The sequence below is a fragment of the Pristis pectinata genome, chromosome 20, assembly GCF_009764475.1.
Source record: "Pristis pectinata isolate sPriPec2 chromosome 20, sPriPec2.1.pri, whole genome shotgun sequence".
Lineage (NCBI taxonomy): Eukaryota > Metazoa > Chordata > Chondrichthyes > Rhinopristiformes > Pristidae > Pristis > Pristis pectinata.
Genome location: NC_067424.1, coordinates 12246224 through 12263227, shown reverse-complemented (window position 1 = coordinate 12263227; position 17004 = coordinate 12246224). Strand labels below are relative to the sequence as shown.

The 17004-nt window shown below is 36.9% G+C and overlaps 1 protein-coding gene across 3 annotated transcripts in view; it reads left to right on the top strand.

Annotated features, from left to right (window-relative positions):
• The window catches only part of cttnbp2nlb (CTTNBP2 N-terminal like b), a 62938-nt gene that overhangs the window by 9447 nt on the left and 36487 nt on the right, over nucleotides 1-17004 (top strand). For all 3 annotated transcript variants that reach the window (XM_052034849.1, XM_052034850.1, XM_052034848.1), the window contains exon 2: nucleotides 5118-5223. In XM_052034849.1, the coding sequence (XP_051890809.1) occupies nucleotides 5125-5223 (99 nt within the window). In that variant the 5' untranslated portion in view covers nucleotides 5118-5124. The remainder of the gene's footprint in view (nucleotides 1-5117; nucleotides 5224-17004) is intronic.

The following is a 17004-nucleotide window of genomic DNA, read 5'->3' as shown; positions in this document are numbered from 1 at the left end:
TCCCTGTGGAACACCAGTGGTCTCAGACCTCCAGTCAGAATAACACCCCTCCACCACTACCCTCTGTTTTCTACGGCCAAACCAATTTTGAATCCAATGTATCAAATCTCCATGGATCCCTTGTACCTTAATTTCATTGATTTTTTTTTGTTAAAATACATTTTGCAATTTTTGTGATGAAGAAAATTGCAAATCTTGTTCCTGCTGCTCTGTGATGGGTCCCAGCTGTTGACATGGCTGACTTTTTCTAACACTGCCTATTAACTTCTAATTAGTTGTGAGCATTACAGCAGTAAGGCGATTCACAGCAGAAGTGGTGCTAAACAGAAGAGAGGATATGAGAATTTGAGTCTTGTGAAGCAGAAATCCCACAACAATTCTCTTGGAATTGAAAGTAGTTTCAGAGGTGAAAATTATACTTGCAATAGGAACTACTGCCATGCCAGAAAATAGTCAATCTTCCCAGTTTAAATTTACCACATTCTATAATCTTGTTAAGGAAGAGGCAGGGTTATTTAATTGTTTTAAGTTTAATTTAGTTCTAGCTGTGAAGGCGTCATTTGCAATCTACTAAAACACTACTGTGGGTTTTGTCTTATTGGGTACTTATGACATCCATTCTTAATTTTCTTATAATTTTCAAAATCTGACCTTCTGCACTAAATCTTGTGAGATTGGGGAAAATTTTCTGTGCACCTGAAGATAGCATATGTAGGATTATAAAGAAGAGTGGTGGGAGCAGTGTTGGAGAGGGGAGGTGCAGGGGGAGGGGAATGGTCAGGTGGCTTTTTCACAGATGTGAATGAGTGGCTTTCTTCTGTGCTGAATCACTTGGGTTTCTTCAGTCCTAATGGCCTTTTCTTCCCAACCAGTAACTTTCTACAGTTTTTTTTCTGTGCTTTTGACCATCACTTCTGCCTCCTACTGCCACCACCACCAAGAATGGGTTTTGCTTCCAGCTTTTGAGCTAAATGTCAATACTGCTGATGTCAGGACTAACATTTAAATTTGCCTTTAAATGAAGCTTAGTGCCAAGTTTAGGTGGGACTTAGACTCCCAGCTACTGCCATAGCCAGTCTCTTTTGCTCTCTTGTTCCCCCACTCTTTTAATCTATATCTTTAAAGTTGTTTTGCTTCCATAGCTTTTCTGGTTTTGTGAGGTCATTAACCTGAAAAATTAACACTGTTTTTCTCTCTCCACAAAATGCTGTCTGAGCTGATAACTTTTTCCAGCATTTTCTGTATTTATTTTTAGCTTTCTTGTATTTGCACACCCCTAAAGTAATTGCTTTTAAATAATTTGCTTTAATGTGCTGATTGATTCACATTCACTGACAAAGTAAGTCCAATAAAATAAGCCAGTATAATTACAAAAATTACTAGTTGATTTAATTCAGTTTGTTTCTGGAAGTTCCCAACATCATTGAATTAAAATAAAGCAGTTACATGTTAAAAATGACATTAATTTGAAAAGCCATAGCATTTATCCATAAAACAATTGTATGTTAGAAATATTTCCAAATAGGTTCCTGAGCTTCAGTTATGTTCTGTTCCTGAACTTTGGAGAGTCATAACTTTGACAGATTCCAAGTATATTTGTGAGACATCATGGGAGTTGCTTTTAATCCCTTCAGAATTACAGTGCAGAACAAAAATACATGTCGTAAGAACAGGATGAAAATTTACAAATGTGTATATTGCTTGTTAAACTTTAAACTAGAACAGTTCCTGAAATTTTATCTGAAAATAACCACCTGTAACATTTGCAGAATTCTTTGTTCTACAACAAAGAGTCAGAGTGGAAAATGTACTTGTTTCTTTGATCTTTAGACTTGAGTGAGGATGCTACATATAAAACCATACTCCTGCTCCTGGACAGAGTGCAGAAACCTACTAGCATATTTATATAAGTAATTTAGAGGCTGCTTATAGCTTTTCTGAAGTAGGTGAGTTGCATAGAGAAGTACTTGTGGGGGGAGAAAAACAACTGCTGACCCTCAGAGGAAGAATGCTAATGTGATATTTCAACATAACTGTCCTTTGTAAGTATCTGTTTTTTCTAAAAAAAAAGCTACTTGGTTGTGCATTTGCAGGTAGTTTGGACTTGCACAGTGTGTTATCCAAACCCTTATTTTTTTTTGCTTTCTCCTTATTTATGTTTCACAGCTGAGGTTTATAACATCCACATGGAGAATCTGCGATGTGAACCTAATTTACCTGGTGTTATTACATTGAATTTCACCATCAGAATTCTTGTTAGTCACAGACCTGAAATTTAATAAGAGTTAAGTGTAGAAATCCACATTGAAGGTACATCTCTAATTTTTTTCTATTATGCTTGAAATGGGGTCTGAGAAAGAAGTTTAATCCATACACTGCAGTGTATATATTAATTCTATGTACAAATTCCCTGATCTTTGCACGAAAAACAGAGTTAACAGACACATCTGAGAATCGGGTCTTTTGGTGGTTGCACAAAGCCACTCAAGGAAAATCTAAGTATTGCTGACTTTGCAGCACTCTTATTTATGTATGTTTATAGTGCCTGATGTATTTCCTTGAAGTTCCATTATTTTGTCCCCCTCTTAAGGCCATTGAAATAAATGAGACCAAAGTTGAAGCTAATGTTCCCAGCTTTGGTTTTCTTTGATGATTCAGTGTATAAAGCAAGTGTGTACTGAACCATTCAGCCCATTTACTTCCATGTTGGGGCCAACCCAAGTGAATGCAGCTAAATTACTATAATACCCTTCAGCTGGTGGGTGAAGTATCCTTTAAGGACTTGGTCAGCAATACATCCAACCTCTTTAAATGTTTATACTTAGTGCACAACTATCACCATGAGGCTATAATGTATACAAGTCATCCCTGGGTAATGAACAGGTTCCCTTTATTTTTACATGTGTCCATAAGTTGGAAAATACACTAAAATCACTCTGTTAACCATACCTCCACAAAAGTGGTGAGAGGAAACTAGTTCTGCCACTCATAGGATTGAAAGTATATACATATGTCAGACTTTTGAATCTAATAATATTATGGGAGCTTGTTTGTACGTAGGGGTGTCCATAAGTAGGGCATTCGTATCCTAGGGATTGCTGTACTATCTATAAGATAAATTCTTTAGCTCCACTTCCCAAACCTTTAACATCTGAGAGCCAGTAACACGAGGATCAAGCATTTGAGAGCACTATTGCTGTCACCATATCACACACCATCCTGACTAGCAAAACAACATTCCTTCATTGTTTCTGATTCAAAATACTATTCTTAGCAGGAACATGAGGGCACCTTCACGCAAGCTGCAGTGGTCCAAAACACAGTTTGCCTTTTTTTTTTGGCCAATTAGGAATGGGTGATTAAATACAGCCAGAATGAACTGTGAATGAAATTAATAAATGCATTGGATGATAACAGAATTGGTGTTGGGACTGGTGCTTCTAAGCTTTCCACATAAAGGATGATCACATTCTCAGCCAATTTGGCAAACTTTCTTTTAATTAAAAGATCATATATTAACCAAAACTGGATAAAAATCAAAAATGCTAGAAATGCTTTGTATGTCAGGCAGCATATGGAGTAAGAAACAGTCAACCTTTCATCAGAACTAGGGAAAGTTAGATCACATGAGTTTTAAGTTACGGACAAAAGACTGATGGGAAAGGGGCAGAAAACAAAAGTAAATATTTTTTTTAAAAAGGGCAAGCATAAACCATTTGGCCACTTGTTACGGTGGCTGGTCTTCCATATGAGCACTGTTTTTCTGCTTTATCCCCCTGATTCCTTTAATGTACAGAAATTGACCAATCTCTGTTTTGAATGCAGTCAGCTGAATCTACACAAAACACTGAAGTGGAGAACTCCAATGATTCATGACCCACTGAGCTAAGAAATTTCTTTTCATCTCAGTCATAAATGCCAACCCTTTTTTTTAAAAAACGAGGCAGTGTTCTAGACTCCTAAGCCAGGGAAACATCCTACCCGCATTTACACTGTCAGGATCCCTGTGATGGAATGGAAGGCAGAGGTCAAATGATAAAAGTAGAGATGGAGCCAATCAAAAAAAGGTAGTAAAGAGGAGTGGTTAACAAAAGGTATGACTGTTGGCCTTCAGAATGGAATCTGCTTTTAAAGGTTGATGAAAAGCTTGAATAACTACTTCAGTGCTAGCAATGTTCATTGCTTGCATCGGTGGCAATCTTCCTGCAAGCAACACAGAATAATTTTCCAGAGCCTGCATATAAAAGATCCGCTCAACACAAAAGATTGGTACTGTAAGGGAGCCCTCGTTCTCCAGGAACTCATTGGTCCTTATACATGTTTTATGTGCCGATGTAGTGTTGCACAATATTGAACAGAAGACCCTTGTTCTTGTAATTTGTTAACAGGAAAGGCCATAAGTCCTCTTGGCTTTTTTTATTCCTCTTTAGACAGTGGGAAAAGTCTGAAATTAAAACGCACAATGCTGGAAATACCGAACAGGTCAGGGAGTATCTGTAGAAAGGAAAAAGAATCTTTGGCATAGGCTATAATTTGTAATACTGTTATAAATGAAACTCAAAATACTTGAGGATGAGTATCGCATTTTAGTAAAATACTGTTAAATTACATTTAAATATATTTCTGGGCTAATGAGGTTCAACAAGGCTCAAACAAGTCTAAATTTGGCACAGATTTGCTTATAGTTTTAAAGGGAGGGTTTTTCAATGTGGAAAACGATTACAAAGTATCTGCTAATGTATTGGGCCTGTCTTTATTGATTCATTCTATCTAGAATCATCTGTGCTTTGCAGTATGTTTCTTAAACCTTGTATCAATTTTAAACACAAAAGAGAAGGGCAAAGTCAAGTTTATTGTCATATGCACAAGTACATGTACGCACAAGTGGAATGAAAAACTTGCTTGCAGCAGCATAACAGGCACAAAGCATCATATAAGCAGCATTCAGAAGAAAAATGTAAATTAAACATTAGCAGCACTGTGACCACTGATCACCTTGCACTTAAATGGACTTTTTTTTGTCCTAATTGCGTGTGTTTTTTTTATGTAATAAAGTTTTGTCCGATTTATGTTTTCGACCAACAACAATAACCACTGGGTGAACTTTTGTTTCTCAGAGCCAACATGAACCTAGAAAATCTCAGCAAGTCAGAGTTACTGATGTTCTTCAGTGTGCTTGAGGGAGAACTTGAAGCAAGAGATATGGTGATTGAAGCACTGCAAGTAAGTATCACAGAATTAATATGGGCTTTTCCTATTTGGGTATTTCTCACATAAGTGATATTAACAGGTGCTTCAACTTGCTGTAAAGCAAATGTATTGATCTCAATTGCAATTGGAGGTTAATTTTGAGAAATAAACATGTACTATCAACACTTTTTCCAGCATTTTGTGGCGCTATGTGATTATTTTGTTAACAGTATTAATTATTTGGCAAGGACCATTATTATGTTGGCATTTCTTATTTCTCTATTCCAGTATCCCAGAGCTGTCAGCTTGGGTGAAACTCTGATCCACTTAGGTGGGTCGTTGACATGCTGCCAGTAGGTAAATATGTAATACAAACTCACAAAAAAAGGAAACATTCCGCAGGTCAGGCTGCATCTAAGGAAAGAGAAACAGAGTTAACATTTCAGGCCAACGATCTGTAATGAGAACTGAGAAAAATTTAGAAAGCAAGTATAGCTTAAGTTCCAGAGAAGAGGGAGATGTGAAGGGAAAAGGGAATGTCTGTAATAAAATCGTAATCAAGGAAAACCAAGCTATGTTGGTGCTGGGTGAGACAGAGTGATGAAGGTGTATTAATCGCGGTCGATCTATGTAGAGTAGGTATAAATAGAGGAAGATGAAGGAGAAGAGTGGAGAAAGGAAAAGACAATGTTGGAGTTGATGATAGCACTGTATTTTCTAGAAATTTTAATAGAAGGCTAGAAATACCAGCTGGTCAAGCAGCATGTGTAGAGAGGGGAAAACTGAGGTAACATTACAGGTTGATTATATTGCATCTAAACTGATGAATTCTGTCACAAACTGGAAAGGCTGCTTATCTGAAATTGCTGAATTCACCATCAAGTACTGAAAGCTGTATCATGCCTGGAAAGATGAGCTGCTATTCCTGGAACCTGTGTTGGGTTTTGTTAGAATGGTCAAAAACTGTCAGAGTGCGAACGAGATGGAGAATAAATGAAAGATAATTGTAAGTTCAGGATTACTCTTGTATACTGAACAGCAGTGTTCTGCAAAGCAATAATCCGGTCTGCATTTGGTTTTTCTCATGTAAAGGATACCACATCATGAACACTGAAGGCTGTGTACTAAATTGGAAGAAGCGAATTGTAGCTTTGCTGGGAAGGAATTTTTGCATCTCTCAGTAATGAGAGGGGAAGAGGTAAATGGGCAGCTGTTGCGTTTTCTACAGCTGCTGGGGATGGTGTAATGCGAAGGCAGGTGTTTGTTGGTGGAGATAGAGTGAATTAAGGAGTCAAAGTGAACAGTCCTTCGGAAATGTTTAAGAGATGTGTCTGAGGGAGCCATCTCGTCAAAAATTTGAATTAAATATATAGCTGCAAAGAGGCTGATTACTGCCTACTGACCTCTTTCAGGGTAATGTAGCAAGGAGACATTCTGTTTTTTTTTACAAATGGTTCCTGCGGTTTTAAGGAAATGAGAAAGAGACTGAAGTGGGTGGGAAGACAAATATAAATTCCGTTCATAATATTTGTGTGACAATTGAATTTTCCATTTCTAATTAATACATATTTCAGTGAAGATACTTGTTACAAGGCTGTTATTGAAAATTTTCACTTCCACTGATAGATTTACAATCCAAGTGTGGGTACTATTTGATTTATAGTCATTAAGAAAATCTCATATCTGTATTAATTAATTGAAGCAGTTGGTTCTCATCTGAGAGAATCCTTTTGGTTTTTGGTAAAGCTACTGTCACAACTGATGTGTTGCCATATTAAGTAAGTGGCTTCTACTGGACTAATTATCTTTCAAATCTTAGAATATTTGTGATCAAGTATTGTAGGAAAGCCTTCTGACTGCCCTGCTACATCACTGGATATCTGTGCTTTTCACAAAGGATCTGCCATGCTCCTAGGAGAAGTGACTGGTTGCAGAGATGTGCCTGCAAGACCAGTAGCTTGAAATAAGTCATGGCATTGCTAGTAAAAGGAAATCTCGTATGATAATAGGAACAATATTTGAAAGAATACAAATCCTATATTATTTTTTTAAATGCTAGCCATTACTTGTCCACCAACAGACGTTTGCATGTAATTTCCCAGTCAACTACACCAAACTCAATCCCTCATACCTTTATTATTTACATTATTTAGATTTTAGACCCTAGTTTTGGATTTAACTGCATCACTTTCAAAGTCGATATGAAATTCTGTCACTGTCCCACCATTTTTTTGCCCATCCTTCCTAAACGTCAAATACTCTTGAATAGTCAGCTCCTGTCGTAGATCACTCTGTAGACATCCTCGCAGAAGGAAATGGGTATGAGGTCACCTTTGTACCCATTTACTATTTTTGTCATTAATTCATCAATCTTGTGAAAGCTGCATCCATTTAGATATAGTACTTTTAATTTTGCCCCTTTTTTATGATTTTCTGTATTTCTGCTTGCCTTTGATTCCTTGATCTTTTTATGTTGGTTACTACTTTTCTATGAGGTGATAACTGGTGTTAATACTTACAATATGTAAACGTATTATGGGAAAAATCTCTCAACTCAATGAGTGTTTAGGATATGGAACTTATTGTTGTCGGTATAAATTGAGGCAAGAGCACAGTTTCATCAAGAGGAATCTATAAATCTTCACAAAAGAAATAGAAGAATATGCAGGTCAGTTTAGGTGAAGTTGTAAAGGGTTCCCCAACACTTCCAATTTTAAATGCTTATCTTTATGTTAATATTGTTTGTAGCCCTATCCAGCCCCACAGTTCAGTTCCTCCTAGTCTTTCTTGCATTAACATTCTTCACCCCACCTGAGTAACTGAGTTGGCTGCACCCCCGCCCACCCAATGTAGTGAATTTTCTCCAACCTCCACCCTGTCAAGTGTCTGTTTCTCTACCTCATTTATTTATGAGCTCCTTGTAATCCGTTTCTTTGACCCAGCTTTGGTCAACCCTCCTTTTAGCTCGACATCCGTTTCATTGTTTGTTTGCAAAACTCAACTAATATTTCTCTACATTAAAACTGCTGTGTGAAATTTCTGGTTCCTGATGTCCTACACATGCAGGTAATACACCCTTCTGAGGCATTGTCGATGCTGCAGTTAATTTGGTGATGAAATAACATATTCACTTAAATAAGATTTGTATTAGATGAAAGTATCAAGCACTCATTTTAAATTCATTTATCTCTGATTACGTAGAGTTAATGCAACATTTGAATGTAACTTCTGTGCAGTATCCATTTTAACCTATTAATTACAAGTCTTGGGTTCAATCCTGACCTTGGGTGCTGTCTGTGTGAGTTTGCTCTGAGTAGTCCAGTTTTCTCCCATCTGTCAAATGTGTGTTGGTTGGTTAATTAACCACTGTAAATTGCCCCTAGTTTAGGTGGTTGGGGGTGGGGTGGGGGGGGGCAGTCATCGGGATATGATAGGAAAAATAGGATTAGTGTAAATGAGTGATTGTCGATGCGGACATGGTGGGCTGAAGGACTCCATTCTATGCTGTGTGACTCCAACTCTATGATTATTACATATACATTTGTGTGATGACCCCATTCCATGCAAAGGACACTTTATTCCACAGCAGAACCATACAACTGGAGAACAATTTTGGCTTCTTGATCACTTTTAGTGTTTACAGTGCATTGTGCATGGTATTGGTAGACTTCAAGGAAAAGTGAAAAGGAAGCAAGATGATGACTGGCTTGTGACCCACTTCCGTCTGCATTGTTCTCTCGTATGACTTTATATTAACACAATGTTAACATAGTTCAAATATACACTGTTCACAGCAATAAATTTAATTCCTGGTCATCAATGGTTGTTTCTTACAGTAAGAAAACTGATCCAATATTTTGAACACAGGAATAAAAATAGTGTACATGAGACTTCCATGAAAGGCTTTTAAAAAAAAAAGCTGATTTATGAATTAACTCAGAATCTTTCTGGAAAAAAATGTTTGCTCCCTAAAATACTAGTGTGCTGCTTGAGTTGAGAACCATGATCTAAATTGTGAAGCAGGAAAATAGTAGAATCTAGCTTTGGGAAATCAACGAGTCATGCTGAGCTGTGCTGTGCTTGCACGCATATCTGCTAAGAGCTGATCTGAGTGCTGTTGGCAAGAACTTGATACCTGATCCTTTCCTCATCATTGGGTTGGCAGTACTTATTAAAATAGGAAATAAAAAAAATGAAGTGGTCAAGCAAACTAGTCTATTTCTTTGTCCTGGTCAGAGTCTCGTCTCAAGTTAAATGTGTGTTTAAAAATAAATAAATAAAGTAAACATGGGTTGAGATGTTGACTGGTATTTCCATATTATTTCATAGAGATAAGTTATTCTTATGTACAGTCCTTGTACAGTCCTTGTACAGTCCTACACTGACCATCTTTTTGACATACCAATAAACAGATGAGGCAAAAAGGAAACAATTACTGCTCAGCTAGGTTTATTTCAGAGTGATCTGGAAATTTCATCATGTATGTGAACTTTGTGGTGTAATCACTAGTATGATCCTGTTTGTGCAGCTTGTCTAGTCATCGTCATGTCATGACTGAGTAGAGCATAAAATATTGACATGACACATTGGCAACTGGTGAGACAGAAAAGAGGCATATCTAGGTGAATCATTCCTTTATTATATCCTGAGTCTACTAGCATTATAAAGCCTGGAGTTGAAGACTTGTTTCTGGAGTCTTGTGTCAGGTTTGGTAATGATATGGATTGCCCATTGGAGCAGTCTAAATGTAGTTGGAGTGTTGGGCTGAGGATGTTACACTGGGAGAAGTTCACTTTTCCTGCCACTGGATTTGGAGGATCTTGTGGATGCAGCATTGGTGGTACCTCTCCAATACTTTGAGGTGCCTGTTGTAGGTCGTCCATGAGTCTGAAGCATGCAGGTGGAAGGGGATCACTGCTGCATGCTAGATCAAGGGCTTTGTGCCAGGTTTGACGTCTTGGTTATCGAGAACTTTTTTTCCTCAGACATTCAAAGATGTTAGTGTATTATTGGCATTGTCAGCCATGGCTAAATGGGGTAGCACCTTGCCTATCAGAAGGTTGTGGGTTCAAGTCCTACTCCAGAAGCTTGAGTAGAAGAATCTAGGCTGTCACTTCAGGACATTACTGAGGGACCGCTACACTATCAAAGGTGCTGTCTTTCAAATAAAACATTAAACTGAGGCTTCACCTGCTCTCTCCGATAAACAAATTACCCAAAACTACTATTTCAAAGAAAATAAGTAATAAAACTCTGGCTACCCTTGGGACCTTGGTAGTGCAGGACGAGCAGATTTTCTGAACTATTGGATATTGCTCCTAGTAAAACCCAAATGTGTTTTTGTTCCACAATTTACACATGTTACATAGTAGTATAATAAATTTTCCAGTGAACCCAGTGAGCTTAAAGCAAGCAGGAAACAAACACTCTGGACCTCTGCTCCAGCTACAAATGTACCCACATTTGGGACCCCAACCCTGGCTGTAGCCACATATGCGGCCCATAGTCCGGACCCCAGTCCTGGCAGCTCTCCCAACTCTTGGCTCTGGTCATGCATTCTCTGGACTAATGTGTGAGCCAGATGCTGGACCATCAGAGTTTCTGAACAATTGAATGCTGGATGATTGGTGTTTTACTGTAATCTCCAGGGTTCAGGCCAATATTTATTTCTTAACAAATTACAAGACAGGCAATTGAAAATCAAAAGACTGCAGATGCTGGAAATCTGAAATAAAATCAAAATACTGAAAATGGTCAGAAAGTCAGACAGCATTTGTGGAAAGAGAACCAGAGTTAAAATTTCAGGTTAACCTGAAACAAATCCTAAAATAAAGATATATTTTGTAAAGAACTCAATAGTTGTAGAGTGCTTTGGGATGTTCTAAGGTTGTGAAAAGTACTGCAATAATCCTAGTTCTCTTTATTGCCATCAAGAAGAAACCATTTATGGGCTGACCAACAGCCAAGTATATTGAACCTCAAATCTGTTTCAAGAAATGTTGATAAAGTTGCATTTTTGCAATCAAATGAAGAAAGTAGAATTCGAAGTGAACGTGGCAGGGAATGGCTGCATGGAAAAGGGTAGTCTGATAGATTTAAAAAATGACCAAAGTTGTTTGATAATTTAGGTTTATTAATACAAAAGCAAAAGGACCAATAGCAGGAGCAACTACCAGTTCATACCCTGTTTGGAACTAATTGTATAAAGATGAAGATATCTGAAATCATGCAAAGAAACATCTGGTCTATTGTTGACACTGGGAAGAGTGTGATACAACTTGTATTATGATGGAATTCTGCATCATTTACACTTTATGTATGTCTGTTGTGCAATTGAGCTTGTGAAAGGAAGTTGGGTTTTATAACTGTGTACATTGTGAAATAAATAGCTGTTTCAGTTTTTTGATGGAGCGATTACAAATAAATATTTATTTGTAATTGCTGGAGAAAAGTTGGAGCAGAAGACAAGTTATATTTTTTAAAAATCCTACAGGCAAAGATGTAACCTCTAGCAAAGCCAAATACACTACCAAACAAAAAATAGGGAAGAAAACATTTAGCATGAACAAAATGAAATATTTAACATCAGAATTGACTTTTAGCAGAAAAATCTAATCTAATGGTTTTCACACTTCTGGTTGCTTTCCAGGAGGTTCTGCCAAAAATTAAACATTTGGAGATGCTATAACCAATAATGTGATGGGCTTCATGGCAGAAAGATCTCACAGTGTACACTAAAGGCTAAGCAAGAAGAATGGCCATAAGAAAAGGAAGAGATTACAATCTTACTATCAGCTTCATCAGATAGTAGAAGAATATTTCACTCCCAAGTGCAAGTATAAAATAATGCAAATGGGAACAATAAGCCAAAACTATAGCAAAGATAATTAAAACTTCTATATCATTGAAAGATGAAATTAAAAGTACTGCACAATACCAATCTCTCAATGTTTGACATGTGCAAAATTTATTTATTCAGAATGTAACCAATATTGTCTAAAATAATTAACCTGTTATCAGTTATCCAAATAATTCGTTAATGCTTGAGCTATGTTTGAACTGCTTCCACTGGCTTTATAAGGATAAGTTTTAAAGGTAAAGAAGAAAAACATTTGTTTGGTTGAAATAAAGTTCTGGAGAGTAAATACTTCAACATTTCCTTTCAAAGGCTATGCTACTGAAAATAATGAAGATTTTCACTTGAACAAAAGGATTCTATGAGCATTTGGAAATACAGTGAACAACTAATGTAGCTGTCCTAGAAATATTCCAAAAGAAGAAAACATCTCTAAATTGTGTCCTTTTAAAAGCTTCAAATCAAAAGTGTGACGTCAGTCATATGGGCAAAAAGACAGTTAATTGTAGACTGCACATTTATGACTAGTTAATTTTCTTCTGTGGTGTTGCTTGAACAAGATGTGTTAAGTAGAACACCAGAGGATTCCTTGCTCTTTCACTAATGCAGTCGAACCAAAGGTAATGGGCTCGATATATTAACCCCACCACAACCACAAGCAGAAAGGAGCTGATAAAATTCCCCTTGGTTAAGTTACCTATCAGTTACCTATCCAAAGTGTAATACAATACAACACTCCTCAGAACCACAATGAAGTACTATTCAAGATTATGTACTCCAGGCTTATTTTGACTTAAAACTTTCATTCAGAAGTAAGTACCCCAGTGGAAAACCAAACTAGTATTGTATTCATAATAGCAATAAAAAAACTGAAAGCAATTATAGATGGTCAGTGCAAGACACATTTGGAATAAAGTATTTTGTATATACGTTATTATCTTCAATAGTTCTACTGTACATTTCAGGCATAGGAATGTGAATTCATTACTTAGCAGCCAAATAATCAAAAAGAAAAAAATACCTCAACCAAAGGTAATGGACCCAATACTTTAACCCCACCACAACCACAGGCAGAAAGGGGTAGTGTGATGGGAGAAGGCAGAAGAATGCAGGCAAAATGGGGAATGCATTTTTACAGGGGTGTTTTTCATGATGTGAAGTTGACATTAATGCAATTAAATCAGGCTGTTTGAATGCATTTGTGTGGGTTTCCCCAAGGCTGGCAAACCGAGAAGCAACATTCTATAGGATGCTTAAGAAGGCTTATGGAATGCTTGCTTTCATTAATCGAAATATTGAGTATAGAAGTCAAGAAGTTATGATGCATCCCTGTAGAACTCTGATTAGGCTGCATTTGGAGTATTGTGTGCAATCCTGATCACCTCACTATAGGAAGAATGTCAAGGTTTTAGAGAGGGTGCAGAAGAAGTTTACTAGGATGCTATTAGAGGGCATGTGCTATCAGGAGAGGCTGGACAAATGGGCTTTTTTCTCTGGAGCGGTGGAGGCTGAGGGGAGATCTATTGGAAGTGCATAGGACTACGAGGGGTATAGATAGGGTGGACAAGCAATATCTTTTTCCCATTATGGAGCGATCCAACACCAGAGGCCATGCATTTAAGGTGAGGGGGGTAGGTTCAGAAGAGACATATGGGGTAAGTTCTTTACTCAGAATGGTGGATGCCTGGAATACGTTGCCTGATACGGTGGTGGAGGCAAGCTCGTTGGGGGCTTTTAAGAGGGGCTTGGATGAGCACATGAATAAGAGGAAAATGGAGGGATATGGGCATTCTGTGGGTAGGAGGGATTGGCTATGTTGGCACAACATTGTGGGCCGAAGGGCCTGTTCTGTGCTGTACTGTTCTATGTGGTCTTGAGTAGATGATCGGTTTTCAATCAAGAACTTAATTTTTGCTATTAGGTTGCTAAATGAAGATTCAGTAGAAATAAAAAATGACCACTAGGATACTTATAGACAATGTTACTAGAAATTTTGATAGTTATGAGCTTGTCTGGATTATAAATATGTTAACTCAATGGGGGAGGGCAAAAAGCAGCAACTGTTCTCAGATCTTGCACGTATATATATATAAAAAAAATGGATTGTTACATTAAAGGAGTCACCATAGCTGCTCCGTGTCAATCAGCAGCTTCACTGAGTTGAAATGAAAGATCAGACCTATTTACTACACACTCTGCCTAACCTGTTGAGTGACACAGAGCATCTTCCAGCATTTTCTGTTTATATTTCGAACTTCCAGCATCTCATGTATTTAACATTTTTGCATTAACTTCATTGTATGATTCCACCAACATAAACTGTTCTTGGTATTACATAGGTTGATGTTAATTAAACGTGCTGACAGACCTGGGTTTCTCTTTCTTAAACCAGGTATTCACCTCATTGATGCACTGACGAGGAACAGGAGGGGTGTATTTAATCTTGAATAAAAAAGAAAAGCTTTTGATCCAATTAACCGAGCAAAGTTGTACTTGTATACAGTCAAAAGCAAAGACCAAATATAGGTGATTTTAACAGTAGATGAAGGGCAAATGTTTTTTTATTAATATATATGAAATCCAGCTCAGCATAGAAGTGGGGAATCAATTTAAAGCAATCTTCACAAAAAGTTAATAAGGAATCCTGCTTAAACAATAGCCTGATAATGGTGAATCTTAACTATTACATTACTGATGTAGTAAAGGTAATAGATAATCACAGCCACACCTATTCGCACCTTTCCCTTTATTTGTGCTCCAAATGTTTCTTCAACTATATAATTGTTCACAAGTCATAAATTTAAGCTAAAATAGCAAAAAAAAATTCAAAAGCTTTGCAAAAAGATACTAACATGAAAATGGGTATATGGTAGTTTTTACAGCAGCTGTCACTTCTCAGCATTAGGAAAAGCACTATAAAATAACTCAAAGGTTTAGGAGAAATATGGGCCAAACGTAGGCAAATGGGCCTACTCAAGTAGGCAACTTGATCAGTCAAAGTGGCTGTTTCCATGCTGTTTAACTCCACAATTCTATAGTGATTCACACCAAGAAATGCCAGTTGAATTTGTGGAAGGACACATAACATTCCAGAAATCCATTGTGGAAGTATAAAGCATGGAAATAAATCTAGACCACTTAAAAAAAAATCTCCAATAGTTTTAGCAAGATGATTTACAATGGATAGAAAAGGTTTAGAGGGATATGGGCCAAATGTAGGCAAATATGACTAGCACAGGTAGAGAACTTGGCCGGCATAGACAAGTTGGACCAAGGGGCCTGTTTCCGTGCTGTATAATTCGATGAATTCTATGGTCAGTGGCAATTAACAAAAGTAAATGTAACACAATATAACTAGACCTAAACAAAAGCAGACTGTTGCCAAAATGTAATTTGAGACAGTGAATATCCTATAATCATGCTAATCACATTTAAATAATTGTGTGCTTAGTCAGGTGTTCTCTACGATAAAAATAGATATGAAAAGCATTGTGCATCTATAGTGTGTGAAAAGATTGGTTAATTTAGAACATACTTCAGCTAAAATAATAATTGGACTAACCTGTTAATATGGGACAACTGTACTGCAGTCTTTTTATTCCTGTGCAAAAACTACTGAAATAATTGGCACCTCATTGTTAATATTAGAATGAAAGTTGTCAAGCTTGGCAAAACTCTACCTTTGAATTATGAATGGTCATAAGTAAATTACTGCCTTTATAAAAAATATCATTAAAAGCCTATTTCAACTACAAATAGAAATTAGCATCTCAAATGTTAGCTAAATTCCTGTGCATGGTACCTGATTTTGTTTTTTTTTAAAAAGAGGATTCCTTTTAAGTTTACAAACTGAAAAACATAAAAGCAAAATTTGTGTGTGTGAAGTTCAGTATCACAAACCATTTTTGGCAAGGCTATCACGGCTACTGTAAACAACTTTTTACTGATGACCTGTCCTCTTATTACGTAATACAATCCCAGCACATCCCTAATTCATGACCTGCAGCACCGAAGGAGCATTAGGCATCTCTAGTTCTTTGAAAAAAACTGTTCAATTAGTCCTTCTCCCCCTGCTCTTCATTGCTCTGCAATTTTTTTCCCTTTCCAGGCACATACACAATTCTTTTCTGAAAGTTATCATTGAAGCTATTTTCATTCTTTCAGCATTCAGAATTTCAGTAGTTAATACTGTATTTAATAAAATATCTTCAGATTCTTTTCAGTTATCTGATATATCTTGTCTACAACACTTTGACATTCTTCCTAAGCTTGAATCAAAGAAATGGACATTAAATCTTTATAACTATTTGGTTAAATTCACAATTTTCAGTGAAACAGTTACATTGGGCAGCTTAATGGCACTGCTGGTAGAGCTGGGTTCTATTCTGAGTTGATGTGGGGGGAAATGAAATAGATTAGGGTAGGGTTACTGTAAATGAAGACTTGATGATTGCTGACTCATTGGGCCAAAGGGACTGTTTCAGTGTGGTGTGACTCTACAATGAAGGGTGATAATAATCAATGATTCCATAATTCCATTCAGATGATTTAGTAAAGTTGCAAACCTTTCAATATATATAGGGTGCATTAACTTTGGAATAAGTCTTCACTTCTTATGCAGTCTGCTAATATGATAATGCATTTTCATTTTTCTGGATCAATGTAGCCTTAAACAGAACCTTAACTTTAACTAAAATGCTAACAAACCTGAAGATCTAAGATTGAATGTTATTCCATTAACAAATGATTTACTTATAGCCTACTCACAACTTGCCTAATACATGACTAGATTTATTCATGTGACTAACACATTAAGGAAAGATGAGGATCCCCACGTTATTAAATACATTTGATAAGAAACAGATTTTTAGACAATACACATGTATCCCAGAATATTTTACAGTTCTGTGATTAACACCAAAATATCATGTTTGACTAGAGATTTGGATTCTGGTTCC